The 18,968-nt window shown below is 32.6% G+C and overlaps 1 protein-coding gene across 1 annotated transcript in view; it reads left to right on the forward strand.

The window, feature by feature from the left end:
* LOC107441653 (degenerin-like protein asic-2) overlaps positions 1-10,748 on the forward strand; it is a 31,474-nt gene extending 20,726 nt beyond the window's left edge. Inside the window, exons 9-14 of the mRNA XM_043054912.2 lie at positions 403-496; positions 1,931-2,027; positions 4,371-4,419; positions 5,974-6,002; positions 7,069-7,144; positions 9,769-10,748. Of these exons, the coding sequence (XP_042910846.2) occupies positions 403-496; positions 1,931-2,027; positions 4,371-4,419; positions 5,974-6,002; positions 7,069-7,144; positions 9,769-9,900 (477 nt within the window). The 3' untranslated portion in view covers positions 9,901-10,748. The remainder of the gene's footprint in view (positions 1-402; positions 497-1,930; positions 2,028-4,370; positions 4,420-5,973; positions 6,003-7,068; positions 7,145-9,768) is intronic.
* The last annotated feature ends 8,220 nt before the right edge of the window (positions 10,749-18,968 follow it).

Consider the following 18,968-nt stretch of genomic DNA (forward strand, 5'->3'; position numbering starts at 1 on the left):
AGGTCATCAGGCTACTGAAGCGGGGGTGCCATCTCCTCTGCAGATGGTCAAAATTGTGATGGTATGTCTTCGGATCATCCTCAGGGATGTTTCCCAGACCGTCGCCAATAGCCCATTGTGCAGCTCTCGTGCGACGTAAATGAACTACAACAACAACAGCAACTTAAAATCGAATCAGCACTAATTAATTAGCATATTTGAGGTCACTTCCTCTGTTTAGTTCTGTAATAACGCTGTATCAAATATATTCACATCATCTTTTGGTTAATTACGATTAAAATTATACTCTTAATAAAAATTAGAGTTTTTATGGAGTCTTCAGATTTTTTAAACTTTTTTAAATATGTTTTATTATTGCCTGTAGTAATAAAAATGTTTCTTTTGTGGCATTAATTTCTTCAGACTTGCATCTATGAATGTCTTAATACGTTTTGGGAAGAGTGCTATAATCATTCACACCCACGAATATTTTCAACTATTACGGAAGCTTGTTCTTGTAAGTTTGAACTTTTATTTCCACTGTAAATATACTATATGGTCTTATAAAAGTACTATATGATCTTATAAAAGTACTATATGGTCTTATAAAAGTAATATATGGTCTTATAATAGTAATATATGGTCTTATAAAAGTACTATATGGTCTTATAAAAGTACTATATGGTCTTAAAAAAGTACTATATAGTCTTATAAAAGTACTATATGGTCGTATAAAAGTACTATATAGTCTTATAAAAGTACTATATGGTCTTATAAAAGTACTATATAGTCTTATAAATTCCCAAAATAAACATAATATTCATGTCATATAGGAAGTCCCACAATCATCCCCCTTAATAAATATCTTTTGATTCTTGGTATAAAAATTAAATTAAATTTCTATGTAAGTTAAATTGAACTCATATACAAACTGTGTCAAATTCATTTATAAATTTAGACTAGATCGAAAATTAATATTTATTACTTTCATTTTCACTTGAAAAATATCAGACAATTTGAATTAAAAATTTCTAATTAGAAGCAGTTTTCTTGTTAAAAAGGGGTTTCTGCAATAAATGTTCTTAATATATGTTTTCACACTTTTATTTAAAAATTAAGTCAAATTAATACAGAAACCAAATCAAATACGCAAAATACGTCAAATTTATAAACAAAGTTGATCGAATTCACTTACAGCTTGAATCATTAGCAAACTAAGTCAAATTCGTATCCATTACTTTTATTTTATAACCGTTGTTGAACAGCTGACCCAATTTTTCGGGTTTAAGACTACAAATGTTCAACTCTGAAGCCTTGTAATTTTAAACCCAATCCAGAAGACAAGGGAACTCCTGGATCATGTATCGGGAGAAATTTGCCGTCGTGGAGGACTTTTTGATGAAAGAAACATTACATAGAAAACATTTGCGTTACATAGAGGAATTCACAAAACCTTCCACTGTTAGCCTAACTGCAACGGGACTCTAACCCGTGATCCGTCTACCACTGAAGATATTTTATGTCAGCACAGCGGTCGGTGCAAGCCGGATGCGGTCAACCATCACTGGGATACGAACCCGGTTCACCTCATTGGAAGGCGATAGCTCTATCCCCGTAGCCATCATGGCTCCCATTACTTTTATTTTCAATATAAAATATCAGACAATCTGGGTAAATTGAGTCCCATTGTATCCTGAATTAGGATCGAATTATCGACAAAACTACATTTTTCTAAAGCAACCATCATTTCTGGTCCTAATATTCATTGTACGGTCAATTAAAATGTGTGATATTAATAACACCCCTTTCTCGTTTTTCCGTCATGCGCTTTTTGTAAGAAATCATTAGCAAATCATTGGGAAAACAATACGAAAAATATAAGAAAAACAAATGTTAAAAAAAATCTTCGTTCATGCTTCGTTCTTACACGGATAACATTTTTTTTCTTCAGTCTCTGAACCTGGATTGCCTAACAGGGGATGCAATTTCATGGAAGAAAGATATAAATTAATGAAAACTTGTGAATTCAACTGTAGAGTGCCCTGCAAGTAAGTTCCTTGTTTAAGTAAAAATGTTTGTGCCAACTTGTTTCAAGGGAAGTAAGAAATCGTCAAACTTCTGTTGTCGTAAAAATATGTACTACAGATATTGTAGTGATAGGTGCTAAATATATTAATATAAGTACCTGTTGTGGTTATAGGCGTTTTACGATTCTCCAAACAGATCAGTATCAAATGTTTCAAAGGGGTTTTCCATGCCAGAAATTTTTTATTTAGCTTTCAAAATCATATCGGCGACAGCGATATATTTCAAACTTTGGTACCTAACGCATTTTACAACTCATAACTACTAATTGAAAGCTGAAGTAAAACTAAACTATTATTTAATCAATGCTCTGAATGAAGTGTTCTATAATACATTAGCCGTGTGTGGTTACAAAATTGTCCGCTTGGACGAACTTCCCCCATCGCTATTTCATATTGACATTCACTTTGCACTATTTCATAGATTCAACAGATTATAAAGTCTCGTCTTTTTAATGGAATAGCATTAAAAACTTATAAAATCCACTCAAGGAAAATCAATGATCAGCTATCTAATATCAATAGTAGCTTAACACATGCTTAGTTACTGCATAAAAATGTTCTAATGGTAATCGCATCAATAAAGAAGTGCTTTTCCTCAAGGCTATCGCTGTTGGCCTTGAGTTTCCTTCTACTATTCTAGGTTGGCTGCTGTTATATTGAAAATTAACCACGCAATATAACAGATTCCATTATTTGAACTATGAGAATTTGATTGTTTTACCCAGTTATCCATAAATCAGTTACCTAATTGCTAAAGTTTTAAATAAATTTGAGTTTAAACTCCTTCCTTCCCTATAACCAAACTAAATTTCACCAAACTACATTGTTGATATTAATAACTGAGTTTTTATCAAATTTTTTGTTCGCATAGTCTTGCGTACAATGGACAAACTAAACGTGCGATTAAAGGTATAATTTAACGAACATAAGGTCTAAAATATGGACGTCAAACGGTCACCCTACATAGTTGGAAACTCTAATGGCAGGCTTGAGTTTTTTTATGATAAAATAATTCAATAGAAATGGGAATAATTCTATATTTTTAAAAACTTCCTTAATCAAATACTCCCAATATTAACTCCTAATTAACGCCCAATATTTGAAAATCTATTCTAATTTAATTTTTACATCTTGGGATTCCACCCTTTCCTGCTTCTTTGTTCTCTTCCTTCACACATTTATTCTAGCTTGTTCATCCTCTTTGCTGCTTAAACTACCCTTTTTTATAGCAACATTTTGGAACCGTTGCTTTTCAACTGTCATTTTCTGTTTATACATTCATGGGGATTCTAGTTTGTAAATCCGAAACTATAGTATGTCCATTTCTGTATATTTACTTGTGCTTTATATATGTTGATTTGTTTTATTTACGTATAAAAATTTTGATTACCAAAAAGAGGCTGCGAAGAGTTGAAAGGCCATAATTAAAAACGTCTCATAATACAAGTTAGCTGAATTCCATTTTGCTTGTCTTTCCTGCGATTCATCAGATATTATTGCATCTCGTTTAATTGATTTGACTTGTAATGTGTGTATTTTTAAGAATTCCTTTCTGACAATAATTTTCAAAATATACATTACGGGTGGTGATTTAAGAACGTCATTCATGTCGAGAAGTATAGGGATATGCAACACATTGTATATCAACACACGGAATATGAATTTAATGCACAATTTATCTGGGTAAATTGTATGAAGCTTTGTACGGATTTAGTATTAGACTGTGTAATTTTTGTAATTCTGTTGCTCAAGTTGATCCTCCCTTCCGATAAATGCCTGAATAGGTTTGAACCAGGCCGGGATAGACTGGCCTGTAGGGCGCTGGGCCCATGCTCGAGAGTTTGTGGGTTCGAACCCCGCCGGTAGAAGACTCCCCGTGTAGTAAAGTGACTGATGCACGTAACTCTGTCGAGTCGCAAAAGTTCTCATGTTCGTTCCCATAACAAATGAATACTTCTGGGGCTACTGGTTTGGAGATGGATCGTTCTCTGATTCAGGTCAAAATTACGATCTGTGGATGAATGAATCTATGATGGTGTGGCAGAAGTCGAATTCTTGGTCATAGATGGCGCCACTGAAAAACAAGAAATGCACATTCTGCTTTAAATTTACTCGGTTTCACCAAGCAGGCTTACCCGTGTGGCAAGTAGCATTAGAAACAACAACCACAGTAGGTTTGGAGATTATGTGGTCACGCCCCTTAATCCCATTTTGAACTTTCCGTGTTCTTTTAATGAATAATTTTGAATTACTCATGCAACTTAATTTATCCTTCCTCACATAATCTTCAACTCTTTACTATAGGGAAAGGAAATATACAGTCAGAGTTCAAAAACAACCATTTAAAGACTGGGTAAGTACAAAAAACATTTATTATTTTTTTTCAAAAACACATAATTTCTTGTATAGTAACGTATACAAAAAATGTCATTAAATTATAGCTCATTTTAGTAAGTAGGCATTCTATTAGTTTTTTGTATTTCATTAAAACCTTAACTAGTTTATTTAGCTTCAGTATGCTAGTCTATAAATTAGACCATACATTGAAACTGCTTGTTGTTTTTTAGTTCAGATACATGTCTGTTGATTTTATGATCGGTTGTTGTTCTAATCTACTATAACATCTAATTTTAAAAAGACACTAAGTTGTTTACACAAAAACAAGGCCTATTTATTCTTACTCTTTATTTACGCACACGGTGAGTCTAAAAATTTGGTGAATAGTTTGATAACGCATACGTAACGTGTGCTAAAATTTAGGTGCACTTCTGGTGAGGTGGAGCGTAGGTATGCGCGAGATAACGACGCAGGAAGTTTATTACGGTAGTCAAGCGAAAACTTGTAAAATAGGTAAAACACGAGAAACTCCTGACTTTATTTGGCATCGTGTCAACACGCACTGGGAATGAAGTAGAAATATTTCTCACATTTTTGCCGGCTCAGGCACTGTGTGCTAAGAAATATAGGATTGCTTAAAACGAAAAAAAAAGTTTTGGATTGAAACAATGTGACAAATTACAAAAATAACTAAATAGATATTCTGTAATGCTTTTTTTGGTGTTTCTGTCTCTACATCTAGTTATGATAGTGATTGTAAATAATATGAAAATGTAATTTTTATTTAAATATTTAAAGGATTCATTGCAACGAAGTTGATTTTTCACGTCTATAACACGTTCCACTTCGATAGCTTTCGACATTAGCTTTTCCAGATCTGCAACAATGTTAAGAGATAGCATTGACCCTATGAGAAATTTTCTATGTATGTCCCCAGCATATATGTTACTTGATAAAACGGATTGTGTGTAAATATTCTTTTAAACGAACGAACGAAGCAGTAAATAGACATGAAGAAGAACGAGAGAATAAAATAATTAGACGAATTTAGAAATGCGTGCGATAATTATTTAAGTTCAAGGAATAGAAAACACGAAATAGCTTTAAGACTATAGTTTAAACATTTCTAGATGGAAATGAAACTATAGATGATGAATTCACAGCAATAATTTGACTCCATATTATATTGATTGTCCATAACAAATGCTGTTGCTAGATCGTTATTTGTATCAAAATATTTTGGTATCTGCACCATCATGCATAACGATTTTAGAAGCACGAAACTTTGACAATTCCGTTCTACACGAACGGAAGACATTTTTTTTCTCGATTCATACCAAACAAGGACATCCCATTTACTCATTCTAGCAGTTTACAGATGATGTTTAAACTGCATTGTGGATAACATGTGTTATTTTAGAGAGGATAAAAAGCTCTTTTGTTCTCAATGTACATTATACTTGGTTTATGCTTCGATTTACCAAACTTTTTGGACGCATTTTGTATGAGCATACTTGGAAGATAATTAATCAACATTATTTTTTCTTCCTCTTGAAATGCTTACTTGAAGTCTACGGCGAGGATGTTTAGAACAGCAACGTAAGTTGATTCTTCAAGTTAATTTCAGTATTTTTCAGAATTGAAATGTATGTACAGTTGTACAATTTCAAAAATATTAACAATTCAATATATATATATATATATATATAAANATATATATATATATCGAAAAGAGAACTTCAGAGGGGGGGATTAATGCGATCAATGCAAATTGGTATAACATGTTCGGCAAACAAAGGTTTGAACAAAAACTATTCTAAAATAGTCAAAGTCCAGACAACCTAAAAACCTTATATCCAATGACATCCTCTTAATATTATGGTAAAAGGCTTTGAGATCATGCGCGGCGGGTTTAAAGTGGTTGTGGTAAGAGGAAGTGCTCAGGGGATAGAGCATTCGCCTTCCAACTAGGTGAACCTGGTTCGAATCTCAGAGATGGTTGGTCGATACGAATACCGCATGCTGACCACAGTGCTGACGTGAAATATCCTCAGTGGTAGGATAATGGGTAAGAGTCCCTTTGCCGTTAAGCTAACCGTGAGAGGTTCTCGTGGTCTTCATTTCCATGTAACGCAAATGTGGATTAGCTCCATCAAAGAGTCCTCCATGAAGGCAAATTTCTCCTTATACTTGATCCAGGAGTTCCTTTGTTTTCTGGATTAGGTTCAAAATTACAAGGCTACAGAGTTGAACATTAGTAGTCGTAAACCCATAAAATTTGGTAGGCTGTTCAACGACGGTTATAAAATTAAAATAAAATAAATTCCCCCACCATATAACCGCAGGCGGTTGCTCTGCTGGGAAGTGTGGTGCTCAGGCTAATTCATTAATAACACCTGCCTTTCAATCCAAATTGCGGTAGTTTAGTGTAAGCACGCACCATTATTGCCAAAATTGAGAACGATTGCCACTTCAGCGTTAACAGCCCATTAATACACATGCACATTATATTAGAATTTATTAGTATATATATTGCACTAATACAATATGTTCAATCATACCAAACCAAAGGACGTACATGCGCGGTTAAGAAATGAACGCAGATTGGAGAGAAATACACAATTCTTTCTTTATTTCATTCCTAATTATTATTATTATTTTTCAGTCAAGCGAGAATTCCTGTGGAAATAATAATTGATGAAGCCAAAATTCTAGTTTATTCTCTCGCACCCAAATATTTGGTAAGTGACTAGGAAGAATTTTATTTCTAATTTAGGTATTAAATATGTGTACAGGATGTAAAAAAAGTTTGGAAATGTTCAAATATCCCAAGAAATATACATCGGATCGAGACATGAAACTATACACATTCGATATTTTTAAGAGCTATATAATGATACTAAACTCGATATCTCACCCCCCCCCCACCAAGGGGGGCGAGAGGGTTAACTTTGAAATCTTAAATATGAGCCTCTTTTTGCAGATTTGTATTTTCCAGAATAAAATAACCTTACTTGACTTGTAGATTTATGCATTTTGCTTCACAGGTAGAGCTATCTTCTTCTTCCATAGATCTACAGCAATTGTTGGGCCTTGATTTGTTCCACAATTATATTCCACACAGCTCCTTGTTTTGGCTTCTCCCACCACTTACGGATCTTCATTATTTTTAAGTCGTTAATTACGCTGTCCTTCCATCTTTTCCACTGGGCCTGACCAAATAGGTTTCCTGTAGATGATCTTCTCCAAGCCGTAATCAGTCTCTCCTCACCATGTGTCCACGCCATAAGAGGCACTGGGATTTGATAGAGTGAACAATATATTTTCCTTTTATGATTTTCTCAATTTCTAGGTTTGACCTAGTTTTCCATTTGCTTCTATCGTTAATAGGTCCCATTATTTTCCTCAGAACCTTTCGCTCAAAAACCAGAAGATTATTTTCCTCTTCTTTGATCATTGTCCAGTATTCACAATTAGTCTGATAATAGTTTTATAAAGTCGCATTTACATCAGGGGTCGTGGATCCGCAAAAAACTTTCAGAGCTCAGAGGCACTCCCCAGATGCAGAATGTAGTCCTTACCAGGGTGCTAGGCATGCCCTACCAGCCGGTTGAAAGAGAGGGGGACTTAGCCTCGTTCCTCTTGTCCAGAATGAAGTACGGTCCAAAGAGCACGCAGTCGACAAACTCCGAGATAAAATTTCCTCCTTCGGAGCACCACTTTTGCAAAACTACCGACAGATAACTCCAGGATCCCCATTTCCACCTTAATAGGACGCCATACCAGAAGGAAATTTTCAAAGCAAATTCTCTTTCAACTGCATAACTAATTTAAAATTTGAAGTATAGAAAAGTCGAGTTCAAGCAAACCTAGAGTAAGCCATAAAATTTCTAATACTTAAGAGAAATTTTTGAAGTATCAAAATGAAAATAAATTATAAGAAGATAACTTAGGATTTCAGAATGGAGAAATTCTCTTCCAATAATTTGCTTACATTTTGATATTTTGATATTTTTTTTTTTCAGAAATTGTAACCTCATTGCTAACTCTAAGTTTTTCCGTGCTCACTCTTTCTTTCTTTTAAATTTTAAATTAGTAATGGAGGTGAAGGAAAATTTGCGATGAAAAGTTTCTCCCGTGGTATGGCGTCTTCTTAAGATACGCAGCACACGTCAAACAGACTGGTCAGCAATAGCCAACTTTGTTAGTCTTAAGGAGTTGGAAAAAATGGGTTATTTTAAATGAAGATGTGCACCAAAACATTGGATCAGGAAACGCAATAAAAAAATGCAGAACCAAGCAAATGCGCGAAAATTCCTAATCTGTAAATGATAATCAGTGTTTTGAAAGATAATAAATAACATTCGTTCACTAGGTCAATGCAAATATTTGGTAAAAGGAAAAAATTCCATTCGCAAGAGAGAAATAGAAAAATGCTGAGGTCCAGCTTGAGACCTCGGGTGCGCCATACCCGTCACACAAGAGTGGGCCCCTAAGGGGGTGACTCTCGAGAACCCATCAGAGTAAGAAAATAAAAATAGACACGTAGAAAAACTTGTTATTGACTTTTGATTTTTTTATTAAACATACATACAACTTTTGTTCAGTGGATATTCTATAGCAGCGGGAAACAATAAACTCACGATAACTCGTACTTGGTTGCAAACAAACTGCTGGCGATATCCAAAGTGCGCTAACAGTGTTTTTGGAAGATTAAATAATTGATGCATCGTGAAAATGCTCGTGAGCTTGGTGTACTTTTTTCCTTTTTAGGTGTTTAAATTTAACCGCTCCTTTTAAATTGCATATGAAAGCTCTATTTGATGTTAACTTAAAATAAAGTGCTCTTTCACACAACTTTTTTGGTCAGTAAGAAATTCGGCTGGCTGCGTTCAGTGTGGGGGACCACTTGGATTAGTCTGCGTAGGGACCGAGAGTGTGCGGTATTAGCCCTCGTTAAACTTTTCTACCGTAAAGTGCTCGACTTCGCGCTCAGGTCGTCGGGCTACCGAAGTGGGGGCAGCATCAAAATTGTGATGACATGTCTTCGGATCATCCTCAGGGATGCTTCCCAGACCGTCGGCAATAGCCCATTGTTCAGCTCTAGTGCGACGTAAATGAACTACAAGAACAAGTAAGAAATTCGAAGAAATACTACATCCCAGTATTTACAGTGTACGATTTGAACCACTATAATAGTGTATCACTATAACAGGAATCGACTTAAGGTAAGATCTCTCTTAGAAATTAATGAAAATTTCATTTAAGAATCTAAAAAGAAATCAATAGTGTGCTTTCTATTTTTTCTGAGAACGATTCATGTACGACATATTTTAATGTGTGACACATACTTTTGTTGTTACAGACCATTGAATTATTCAGCTATGTTGGTGGATTTCTTGGTTGTTGGTTGGGACTTTCCATTTGGTCAACGTCTTTATCAATGATGGAGGCTTTCACATATTTAAGAAATAAATTGAAAAATAAAAAAAACTGAAAAGGAGAAAGAAAAGAACGAAAAGGATAGTTTATCTATAAAATATGATTTAAGATGTCTTCAAAGCGCAAAACAGTGTAAAAATGTATTTCTCCCTTTGCTTATTGTAAAATGCAACTATTTTTAAATAGATGGCTAATGCTTAAAAGGAACTGATAATAATGTTAAGAGTTTCTACCATAAAGTGCAATATTCTGTCCTTCTCTACTAAAAACTACTGCTTAACTAAAATAATGTTATTCTGACTCCATTTTTACAAAAAACAAGAAACATAACACTTTATTTTAACACAAAAAATTTGCTCTATAACCTCACCGTAGCAGCCGATCATACAAACTCTAACTTACAGCTTACACATACTCAAATAACAAATATAATAAAATCTAGCTTGCAACTTACATATACGCAAATTGCTAATAAATAAAATCTATTACTTATAGCAATTATGTTAATTTCTAGCATTGTTTTCAACAAAAAGAATTTCAGAAAAAATTGAATTTAACTTTAAGAAATCGATACACTATATTCTTATTTTATTTCACCAATTATTTTTAACCAATATTTAAGACTTTTTTTAATATAGAGGGTGACTAAAATGTAACCTACGGCACTTCGAGGCTTCTATCTACGGTTCTATTGCACGTATCTAAACGATATTTGACATATGTTATTTAGATCTTGTCACTGAGCTTCTGTTCGAAAAAAAAGTAGTTTGAAATTTCGTCAATAGATGGTGAGATTCTCTTAAAATCATATATAAATGAAATATGCATATTTCTGACAGACAAAGTATGTACTGCATATGCATATGCATGTTGCAAATAAACAAAATATTCTGTTAAACTTTACATTTTAGTGCTGTTTACTGTGTCTTTTTTTACTGTGTTATAACGCCATCTGATGTCAAAACTTCGAACTATTATTTCTTTATGGAAAATCCGGCGATATGATCTAAATAACAATATGATCTAAATAACACTAAATAAATGTTTCATTTGCATTCATTCTCTAGAACCAGAGCTACGAGCCTTTGGGTACCGTCAGTATAGTTTTACCAATCCTGTATGTTCTTCCCCTAAAGCTTCATTTACTGGAATTTCCTAAAACGGACTAAATATACTCTTTCTAGTAAAGAATAAAAATAAAAGGAAAATTTAATTATTATTTAATAACTACCCTCTTGTCCAACAGTTAAGTAACAAAGACATTTTTACGGGGAACTCAATAAATATTGAATCTAATCAATTGAAATTTTACGTCAAAAAAGTGACAACAACAATAATAACAAAAATGTAATTGAAAAAAAAATTCAAGATTTTAAGTTTACAGCTGAGATAATGTGGCAATGCTGATCTTAAAGCGAACTCTCAAGTATTTTGGGACCATAAATTTACTATCTTCGGACAATAAATCCTACTCTTCTCTTAAAAGGACACTAAACTACGAGATGTTTCCTGACAAATTATGTTTCACCTTCATTGGAATTTTAAACTTTAGAAAAAAATGAGTTCATGAACTAGGTGTACACCACGAAGCTTCATATGCTGAAAAAAAAAATTTCTAAATACCCATTTTCAAACAAATTACTGCGTGATTAATTCTCCCTAGAGCCATTCTGAGTTATCCTACCATAATTTGCTTGCAGTCTAATATTTTAAAGAAATAATCATATAAAGAAATCATTAAAGAAATAATCACTCTGAATTTAGGTGAAGTCCCTTTTTCTTTTGTTTAAATTTTAAATTACTTATATAAAAGAAAAAGAATTTGCCATGAAGCGTTTTTACCGCAGTTTAGCGTTCGCTAAAGGCAGATTAAAGTCCTGCAAGGCGTATTTTCACAGTGAACACAAGGATAAACAATGGGGGGAAACGACCATTACATATGTGGGAGCGAAGCGACTGCAGATAGTCACCCTCTCCCGGAAACCTATCCGAGCTAACAACTGTCTTCAGAGAAGAGTAAGATTTATTATCACTAAACATTTTTAAACCTCGTAAACACCATGATAGTCCGTTTTAAAATCTACTTTGCTTTCCCCAAAATAAATCATCACTTAGAGACGCTTTGCTACAACAGTTTCGTCCCGCAGTGGACTGATCGTTAAGACACGGTTCCCAGCACATCACCGAAGTTCAGCATCGGTCAGTGAGTGGGTGGGTTACCACTTGGATCAGCCTGCGTAGAAATCGAGGGTGTGCGGTATTGGACCTCGTTAAATTGTTCTACCGTAAAGTGCTCGATATCGCGTGCAGGTCGTCAGGCTAACGAAGCGTGGGTACCTGCAGAGGATCAAAATTGTGATGGCATGTCTTCGGATCATAATCAGGGATGTTTCCCAGACCGTCGCCAATAGCCCATTGTGCAGCTCTAGTGCGACGTAAACAAACTACAACAACAGCTACAACAGTTTCGAACTACCTTGCTGTGATGCCCATAAACTCATAATATTGAGTTAATGGACACAGCAGCATAACCTTTTGAAATCATCATTTTTGCCTTGCGCTATTTTAAAACAAAATTTAACTTACTATGCACTATTAAGTTTTCAACTGATCCGTGGTAGCCTAGTGGTTGGAGAATCGGATTCCGGTCCGGAGAAACCGAAATTCGATCCTCGACTCCAGTAAGGCCCACCGAGTACATGCGATATATCTGCCAGTAAGATTTTTGGAATCGAAAATCCTGTAATCGGGTCTGTCGATGAGCAGTACCATGGAAAACAGTGATCTGGAGAAAATTTCCTTCCCTTTCAGAGTTATGTCTAAACAGAGGCAGTGGCCTCACGAATGAGTGGGGCTACCATCTATCCGTGAAGTTTAGTGCTAAGACGTGCTTTCACCCTTGCGGTTGTCTCTTGTCAAAGGAAAGGCGTACCTTTCAGTCTTAATTTGTGAAAGGTTAATGGCTCGCAAAATTGAAACAAGTTTTAACCGAAGATATACTAGCACCGAAGGTATACCCGCAATCCGGTATACAGACACACATACAAATTCTCTATTTTATTATGTATGTAGATTCATTATCCTCATCGAATAGTCAGGTTGGTAAATAAAAAAATCTTTCGTTAAATATGATGGCTGCATTTGAAAATTATCTGTATTATACATACCATATTAATGTCATCAATAAAGCTTTACAAATGAGTGTGTTGTTGTGAGTTATTAGCTATACGTAGTTAAAAAAAGGAAAAACACTGGTATAACTTTTACTATAAATAATAAAGTTTACATGCTGTTTTATTTTATTTATAAAGAGTGAAATACTATCGTTATAAATATAATAAAACAGCATAAAAAGAACCTAAATGGAGTCATTTAAACAGACATACAATGATTTCGGTACTATAAGAACAGCATAGTACCTCCTATAATGCCGAACCTCAAATAAAGAGCCGTGATGGCTCAGGGGATAGAGTGTTCGTCTTCCAATGAGGTGAACCGGGTTCGAATCCCAGCAATGGCTGATCGATAAGAATTCCGCATTCAGCTTGTACCGACCACAGTGCTGACGTGAAATATTCTCAGAGGTAATCAGATCATGGGTTAGAGTCCTCTTGCCGTCAGGCTAACGGTGGGAAGTTTTCGCGGTTTTCCTCTCCATGTGAAGTAAGTGCGGGTTAGCTCCATCAATAAGTCCTCCACTAAGGCAAATTTCCTCCAACACTTGATCAAAATTAATTACAAGGCTACGGAGACATTACAACATTAATAGTCGTAAACGTAAAATTGAGTCAGCTGCTTAACGACGATTATAATATAATGTTAAATTGTAAATATATATACTGTAGAGTCCCGATTATCCGAGTTAATGGGGACCGCAACAAACTCGGATAACTGAAAAACTCGGTTAAAGCGAAGAGTATAAAAACGGAAGGAAAAAGAGAAGGTATAAATGTAATATATTTAAGAAATACAAAATGCATACGAGTATATCACGTATAATTCATATTATAATTAAAAAGCTTACTTAAAAACATTTAAAAAGCATACTTTACGAGAATAAATAGTTTTTACTTAAAAAAAGTCCTTAATCGTTTTTTGTTCTACGTAACTTTGGCGCTTTTCTGTAGTAATGTTTCGCCTTTTTTAGGGATAAGAGGAAGGCTGGTGTCGCCTCTTTTTGTTGTTCTATATATTCAATAGTACATTCGATAGCTTTTAGTCCATCTGTATGAGAGATTTTTATATGTTGATTTTAATAATCACTGTCTTCATCATCTTCGCTAGATTCATTATCATTATTGAGGATATTAACGATAATTTCATCAGACCAAGTTGTTGGATTTTGCTTTTCTGAGTGTTTGGAAGATAAAATTCAGATTTATTTTTCAGCGGTTTTTTTAAAAATAAACTAGACAAAAAAAATCCTTGAAATTTTTGATAGCTCGGTTTAATCGGAAACTCGGATAACCGGGGCTCGGATAATTGGGACTCTACTGTATATATATATATATATTAAAAAAATTCAAATAAAAGTTACCAAACTTCATAAAAGGAAGAAAAAACTTAGAGATGCAGAAAATAATACAAATAAGTTAAAATAAGAATAAAGTGTTTCGGGCAGTTCTGTTTGTAAATAAGATAATCGATAACAGTTAAGAGAATACTAAGGGTAAAAAAGGATGTGTTGAGTAGAGGGAGATTTAAAACGCTACATGATGTAGAAAATTTAAAAACGAAGTGAATTTCGTAACATAATTACTACTAGAAACTTACTACTACAACACTAGAAAGGTCATTATATTTTATTGGTTGTCAAGTGACGACTTACATTTTACTTTTGAAGTGTACATTTTTCTGAAAATCATAGTCATGTATAAATGTTTCCATTGGTGATAAGGTTCTGCAATATTTCATGATACAATAAAAACCTAAGAAAATTGTTTTAAAAAAAATTGCACTGCGGAAATTAAAAAATTTTTGTAAAAAATATTTTCTTCTTGTGCTCCTTCTTCTTAGACGAGCGCAAGCCTTAAGAAGCCAAAGAATGCAGACCTCTACCAAAATTTATTATTTATTTTTTTTTACTCTTTTTTCTATTTATTTAAAGAACTGAACAAAATAAACTAAAATTGAAAAAATAAAAAAAATTAATAAAAATAATTTAATTAATTAATTAATTAAAAAAAGAAGTTGTTAAATTTCTTTGTGCCCAGCTAACCGATAAGTACTTTGATTAGTATTTGAGTAAATTCCCATAGACACTTTTCAGCAAAAACAAAAATGTAGCCTAACTATCCGCTTTTTCACTAACAATAACTTTATACCAAATACGTGATTATTATTTTGAAGTTTTTCACTGAAATAGCTTTTTTTGTTTTTAAATATAATGAATTTAAAGTAATTTTATGTTTAGTTATTTTTATCAAACTGCGCCACAATTTTTTTTATCGCATGTTTTAATAAGTTCAGTTCAACTTTTTTTAATAATTTTTTTTTTGTTTTAACACCTATGAAATAAGCACTGGTTACAATATGAAACGATTTGGCATTAATTTTGCAAATTTTTAATTATTACTTTTTTTTCTTAGATACGTATTTCAAGCTATATTCATTTTCTTAAACGCACATTTCGAGCTATTTTCATTATGTATTTTTATCTGTGTCCGGAACAAAAATGTTTTTAGTTCATTAAATTAAAATTGAGTTCAACGTATATATAACACGAAACAAGGGCGATCTCAGATATCTTACAATTTTTAACATTGTTAATAATGCATAAGCTTATATTTCTGATTGCATTTGATGTTCCTTAGGTTTAAGAATTAGGGTTAAGAATTCCATTGTTAGAAAAAAGAAGCTGCTACTACAGTGTTGGTGCGTGAATCAGAAACAAATAATTTTAACAGCTTGGATATGGACTAGGTAATAAATGCATTAAAAAAATCTGTAAAAAAAACTAAAATTCTCGTTTCCTAAACACCAAAATAATGCATTACATATTTTACTATTTTTACGAAACAGTTCGAAAAATCGAATAAATTACTTGCTGAAATTTTGCGTTATTTAATAATTTGACCAAAATCTAAACAAGTTATTGAGTTTAATCGCATACCACTTAAGAAAAAATATGTGTAACCAATAATAACAAAGCACTAATTCTATACTTTCCATTCCATATCATAGTCCTTACTCCTAAACATAATTTATTATTTTTTTAGTTACCTCATATAACCAAAACATAATTTGATCGAAGAATAATATTGCTAAAATTAAATTTTACAAAAAGTGCAAAAATTACATTTTTATTGTTGTATTTATTAAAAATGCTATTTTTAATGCTCTTATTACAATTATTATGTTTTCCATTATTTCAATATAACATTATTTCAAAATTAAAGTAAGCACGCAAGATAGAACTACCACAACTAAAGCAATTTACTTGAAAGCTTAATCTAATTTATTATGTTAGCAGTGTGCATGGTATTGAATAAAATATAATTGTTAGAAATATTTAGTGTAGTTACGATTTCCAAAAAGGTATAAAATGGTCAGCAAGTAGTGAAAATACACGCCTTAAAATAATTACATATTATGTTTGGTACATTTTAAGGGCGGAAAATAATGGATAGTAATAAAGTAAGTGTATTGGCTGTATTGTATCTCATTATGTCTATGCTGGGTGTTCTGTTATGCCGTCCCTTAAAATTGTATTATTAGTATCCTGATCAGAAATGCAGTCAAAATTTTGATTTAGGAGAAGGAAAAATTGAAAGTTATAGGGATTCGACACATTAGTATTGAAGAAGGCTGATAAGAAGAACATCTAAGCCTATTCGATTGCCGGTTGTAACTTCTGGTAACTACAAATAATCACCTTTTTACTTCTATTTATTTCCTCCAATTACAAAACAAGCTTTGATGTTTCGCACCTCCGCTTCTTTCTGTCATGATTTGTTAGATTTCGATAGAGTTTTTGTTCTTACTTATTTTAAATAATTACTTGTGATTCTGATGAGCATGCTTTTTATCTTCATTTGAAGAAAAATTTTATTAAGGGTAGTTATAGCAAAACACCATAATATCAGTTGTTCTTCTTATTGGATAAGAAAGTCACATGACACGATCTTATGAAATATATCATTACTATTAAAACATCTACAGAATGTTCAAAGATAGTGTTCTAGACAGTAAACAAAATTTGTAAAAGATTCTTATTTTCAGTACTGTGTATACTAAAAAGTGGAGCATTAAATAAATAATGAATTTGTCAGTGGCTTTTCAATTAAATATATGATTAAATTTAAAATAAAATTGATTTTAATTGATATGAATTGAAAATGCAATTTTCAATTTAAAAAAAATTTCAAGTGAATAGTCAATAAAAGTTCAAAGATTGGTATCTAATTCGAACTTTTTTTTTTAAGTACAAAAAAAATTCATATTTGCTTAATAAATACGTTAATCGCTACTGTTATACCTCGACTCTATCTAAATTATTTGAAAGTAACACGGATATTTCAAATCTAATATTAAATGTTATTTAAGAGAATTATTCTTATAAATACGTATATTGATTATTTGCTGCGCAATATAATGAATTAATAAAGTACTGTGTAATTTCATCATTATTTAATTTTAGCAAAATGAAAAAACGATGAAATTGTTATTAAAAATTGTAAAAAAAATCGTTTAAATAACTTTGACGAAAAAATTTAACAGTTTTTCTTTATTATTCATTGAGGAATCTTCTTAGTAAAAGATACATTTAACTTGTCTTTTTTTTGCATAAAAGTTCTTTTTTTTTGTTTGTAATAACGTAATTGTGATTTATGCTTAGATTTGAAAATAATTTTTTTAAACATCTACCTTTCATTCGAAGCAATATTTAATCATTGTTATGTAAATGTATCGATTAAACAATAAGTATTCCGATAACATCCCCTAATATTTATTTTAATGAATAGTATTTAAATTTGAACTGCATGTTTCAAAAGTTACAACGGTTTAGGTTTTAACAATAATCATGCAATTTTAAGCGATCACTTCCGGGAATTTTAAATGAAATCCGAGCTTTTCTTTTCAAATAAAAAAAGGTATATACATGTACATATTAAAGATTTATATCGACTTTCCTTTTTACTAAGTTTTACGTTATATAATAACAAAGTATCTTTTAATTTCATCAATACTTTCGCTAATTTATAATGAAATAATGATAGAAAACTTTTTAAAGTATTTTGATTTTCAATGTAAAAAGAAACCCAATTTTAACTGAAAAAATTAGTCCAGCGCACACATGAATAAATTTCAATCGAAAATATTTTTAATCAATTTTGAGCATAAGGAACGAAACAGTTTCTTTTTTTTTTCCTCTGCAAAAATGCGATGGCCACTGGAAATTTAAAGTAACAGTTTTGTCTAAAATAAAAAATAACAACAATTATATTACTAATATAACGCGCATTCTTTCACTACCACGTTTGGAAACGCATGCTTGAATTTGTGAAAGGAAGAAATTTAAATCAGCAAATTTATTTTATATATCTAGTTGGAGCATACGAGTAAGTTGAAATAAAATTAATTATGCTTTTAGACTAGAAATTTCAAGATACTCTTTTGTCAGAAAAAAAAAATCTGCTTTCTCAATTTCTTTCAACTCGGTGATTTTAATTAAAGCAATTTCATTATTTATTTAGTAAAGTAAAATACTCATAACAGCCGAGTGTTGAGCACAATTCCACTCACTAAATCACTAAATTCCACACACTCAATTCACTAATATATACATATAAATATATATACACCGAACAGCCATTCCATTATGACCACCACCCTGCTAATAACATGTAGGACCACCTTTAGCCCTCAAAACTGCTAGCACCCGCCGTGGCATTGATTCCACTAGGTGCTGATAGGTAGTCTGAGGTATCTAGTACCAAGCGCTCACCAACTGATCCTGCAATTCCCTCACATTGCGAGGGGGTAGCGTGGCAACACGAATTTGGTTTTCCAAGTAGGACCACAAATGCTTTATTGGATTAAGGTCAGGTGATGTTGGGGGCCAAGACATGACTTGAAAGTCACTGGAATGTTCCTCGAACCAATCCATGACGATTCGACCCT

This window comes from Parasteatoda tepidariorum, chromosome 5, assembly GCF_043381705.1.
Source record: "Parasteatoda tepidariorum isolate YZ-2023 chromosome 5, CAS_Ptep_4.0, whole genome shotgun sequence".
Lineage (NCBI taxonomy): Eukaryota > Metazoa > Arthropoda > Arachnida > Araneae > Theridiidae > Parasteatoda > Parasteatoda tepidariorum.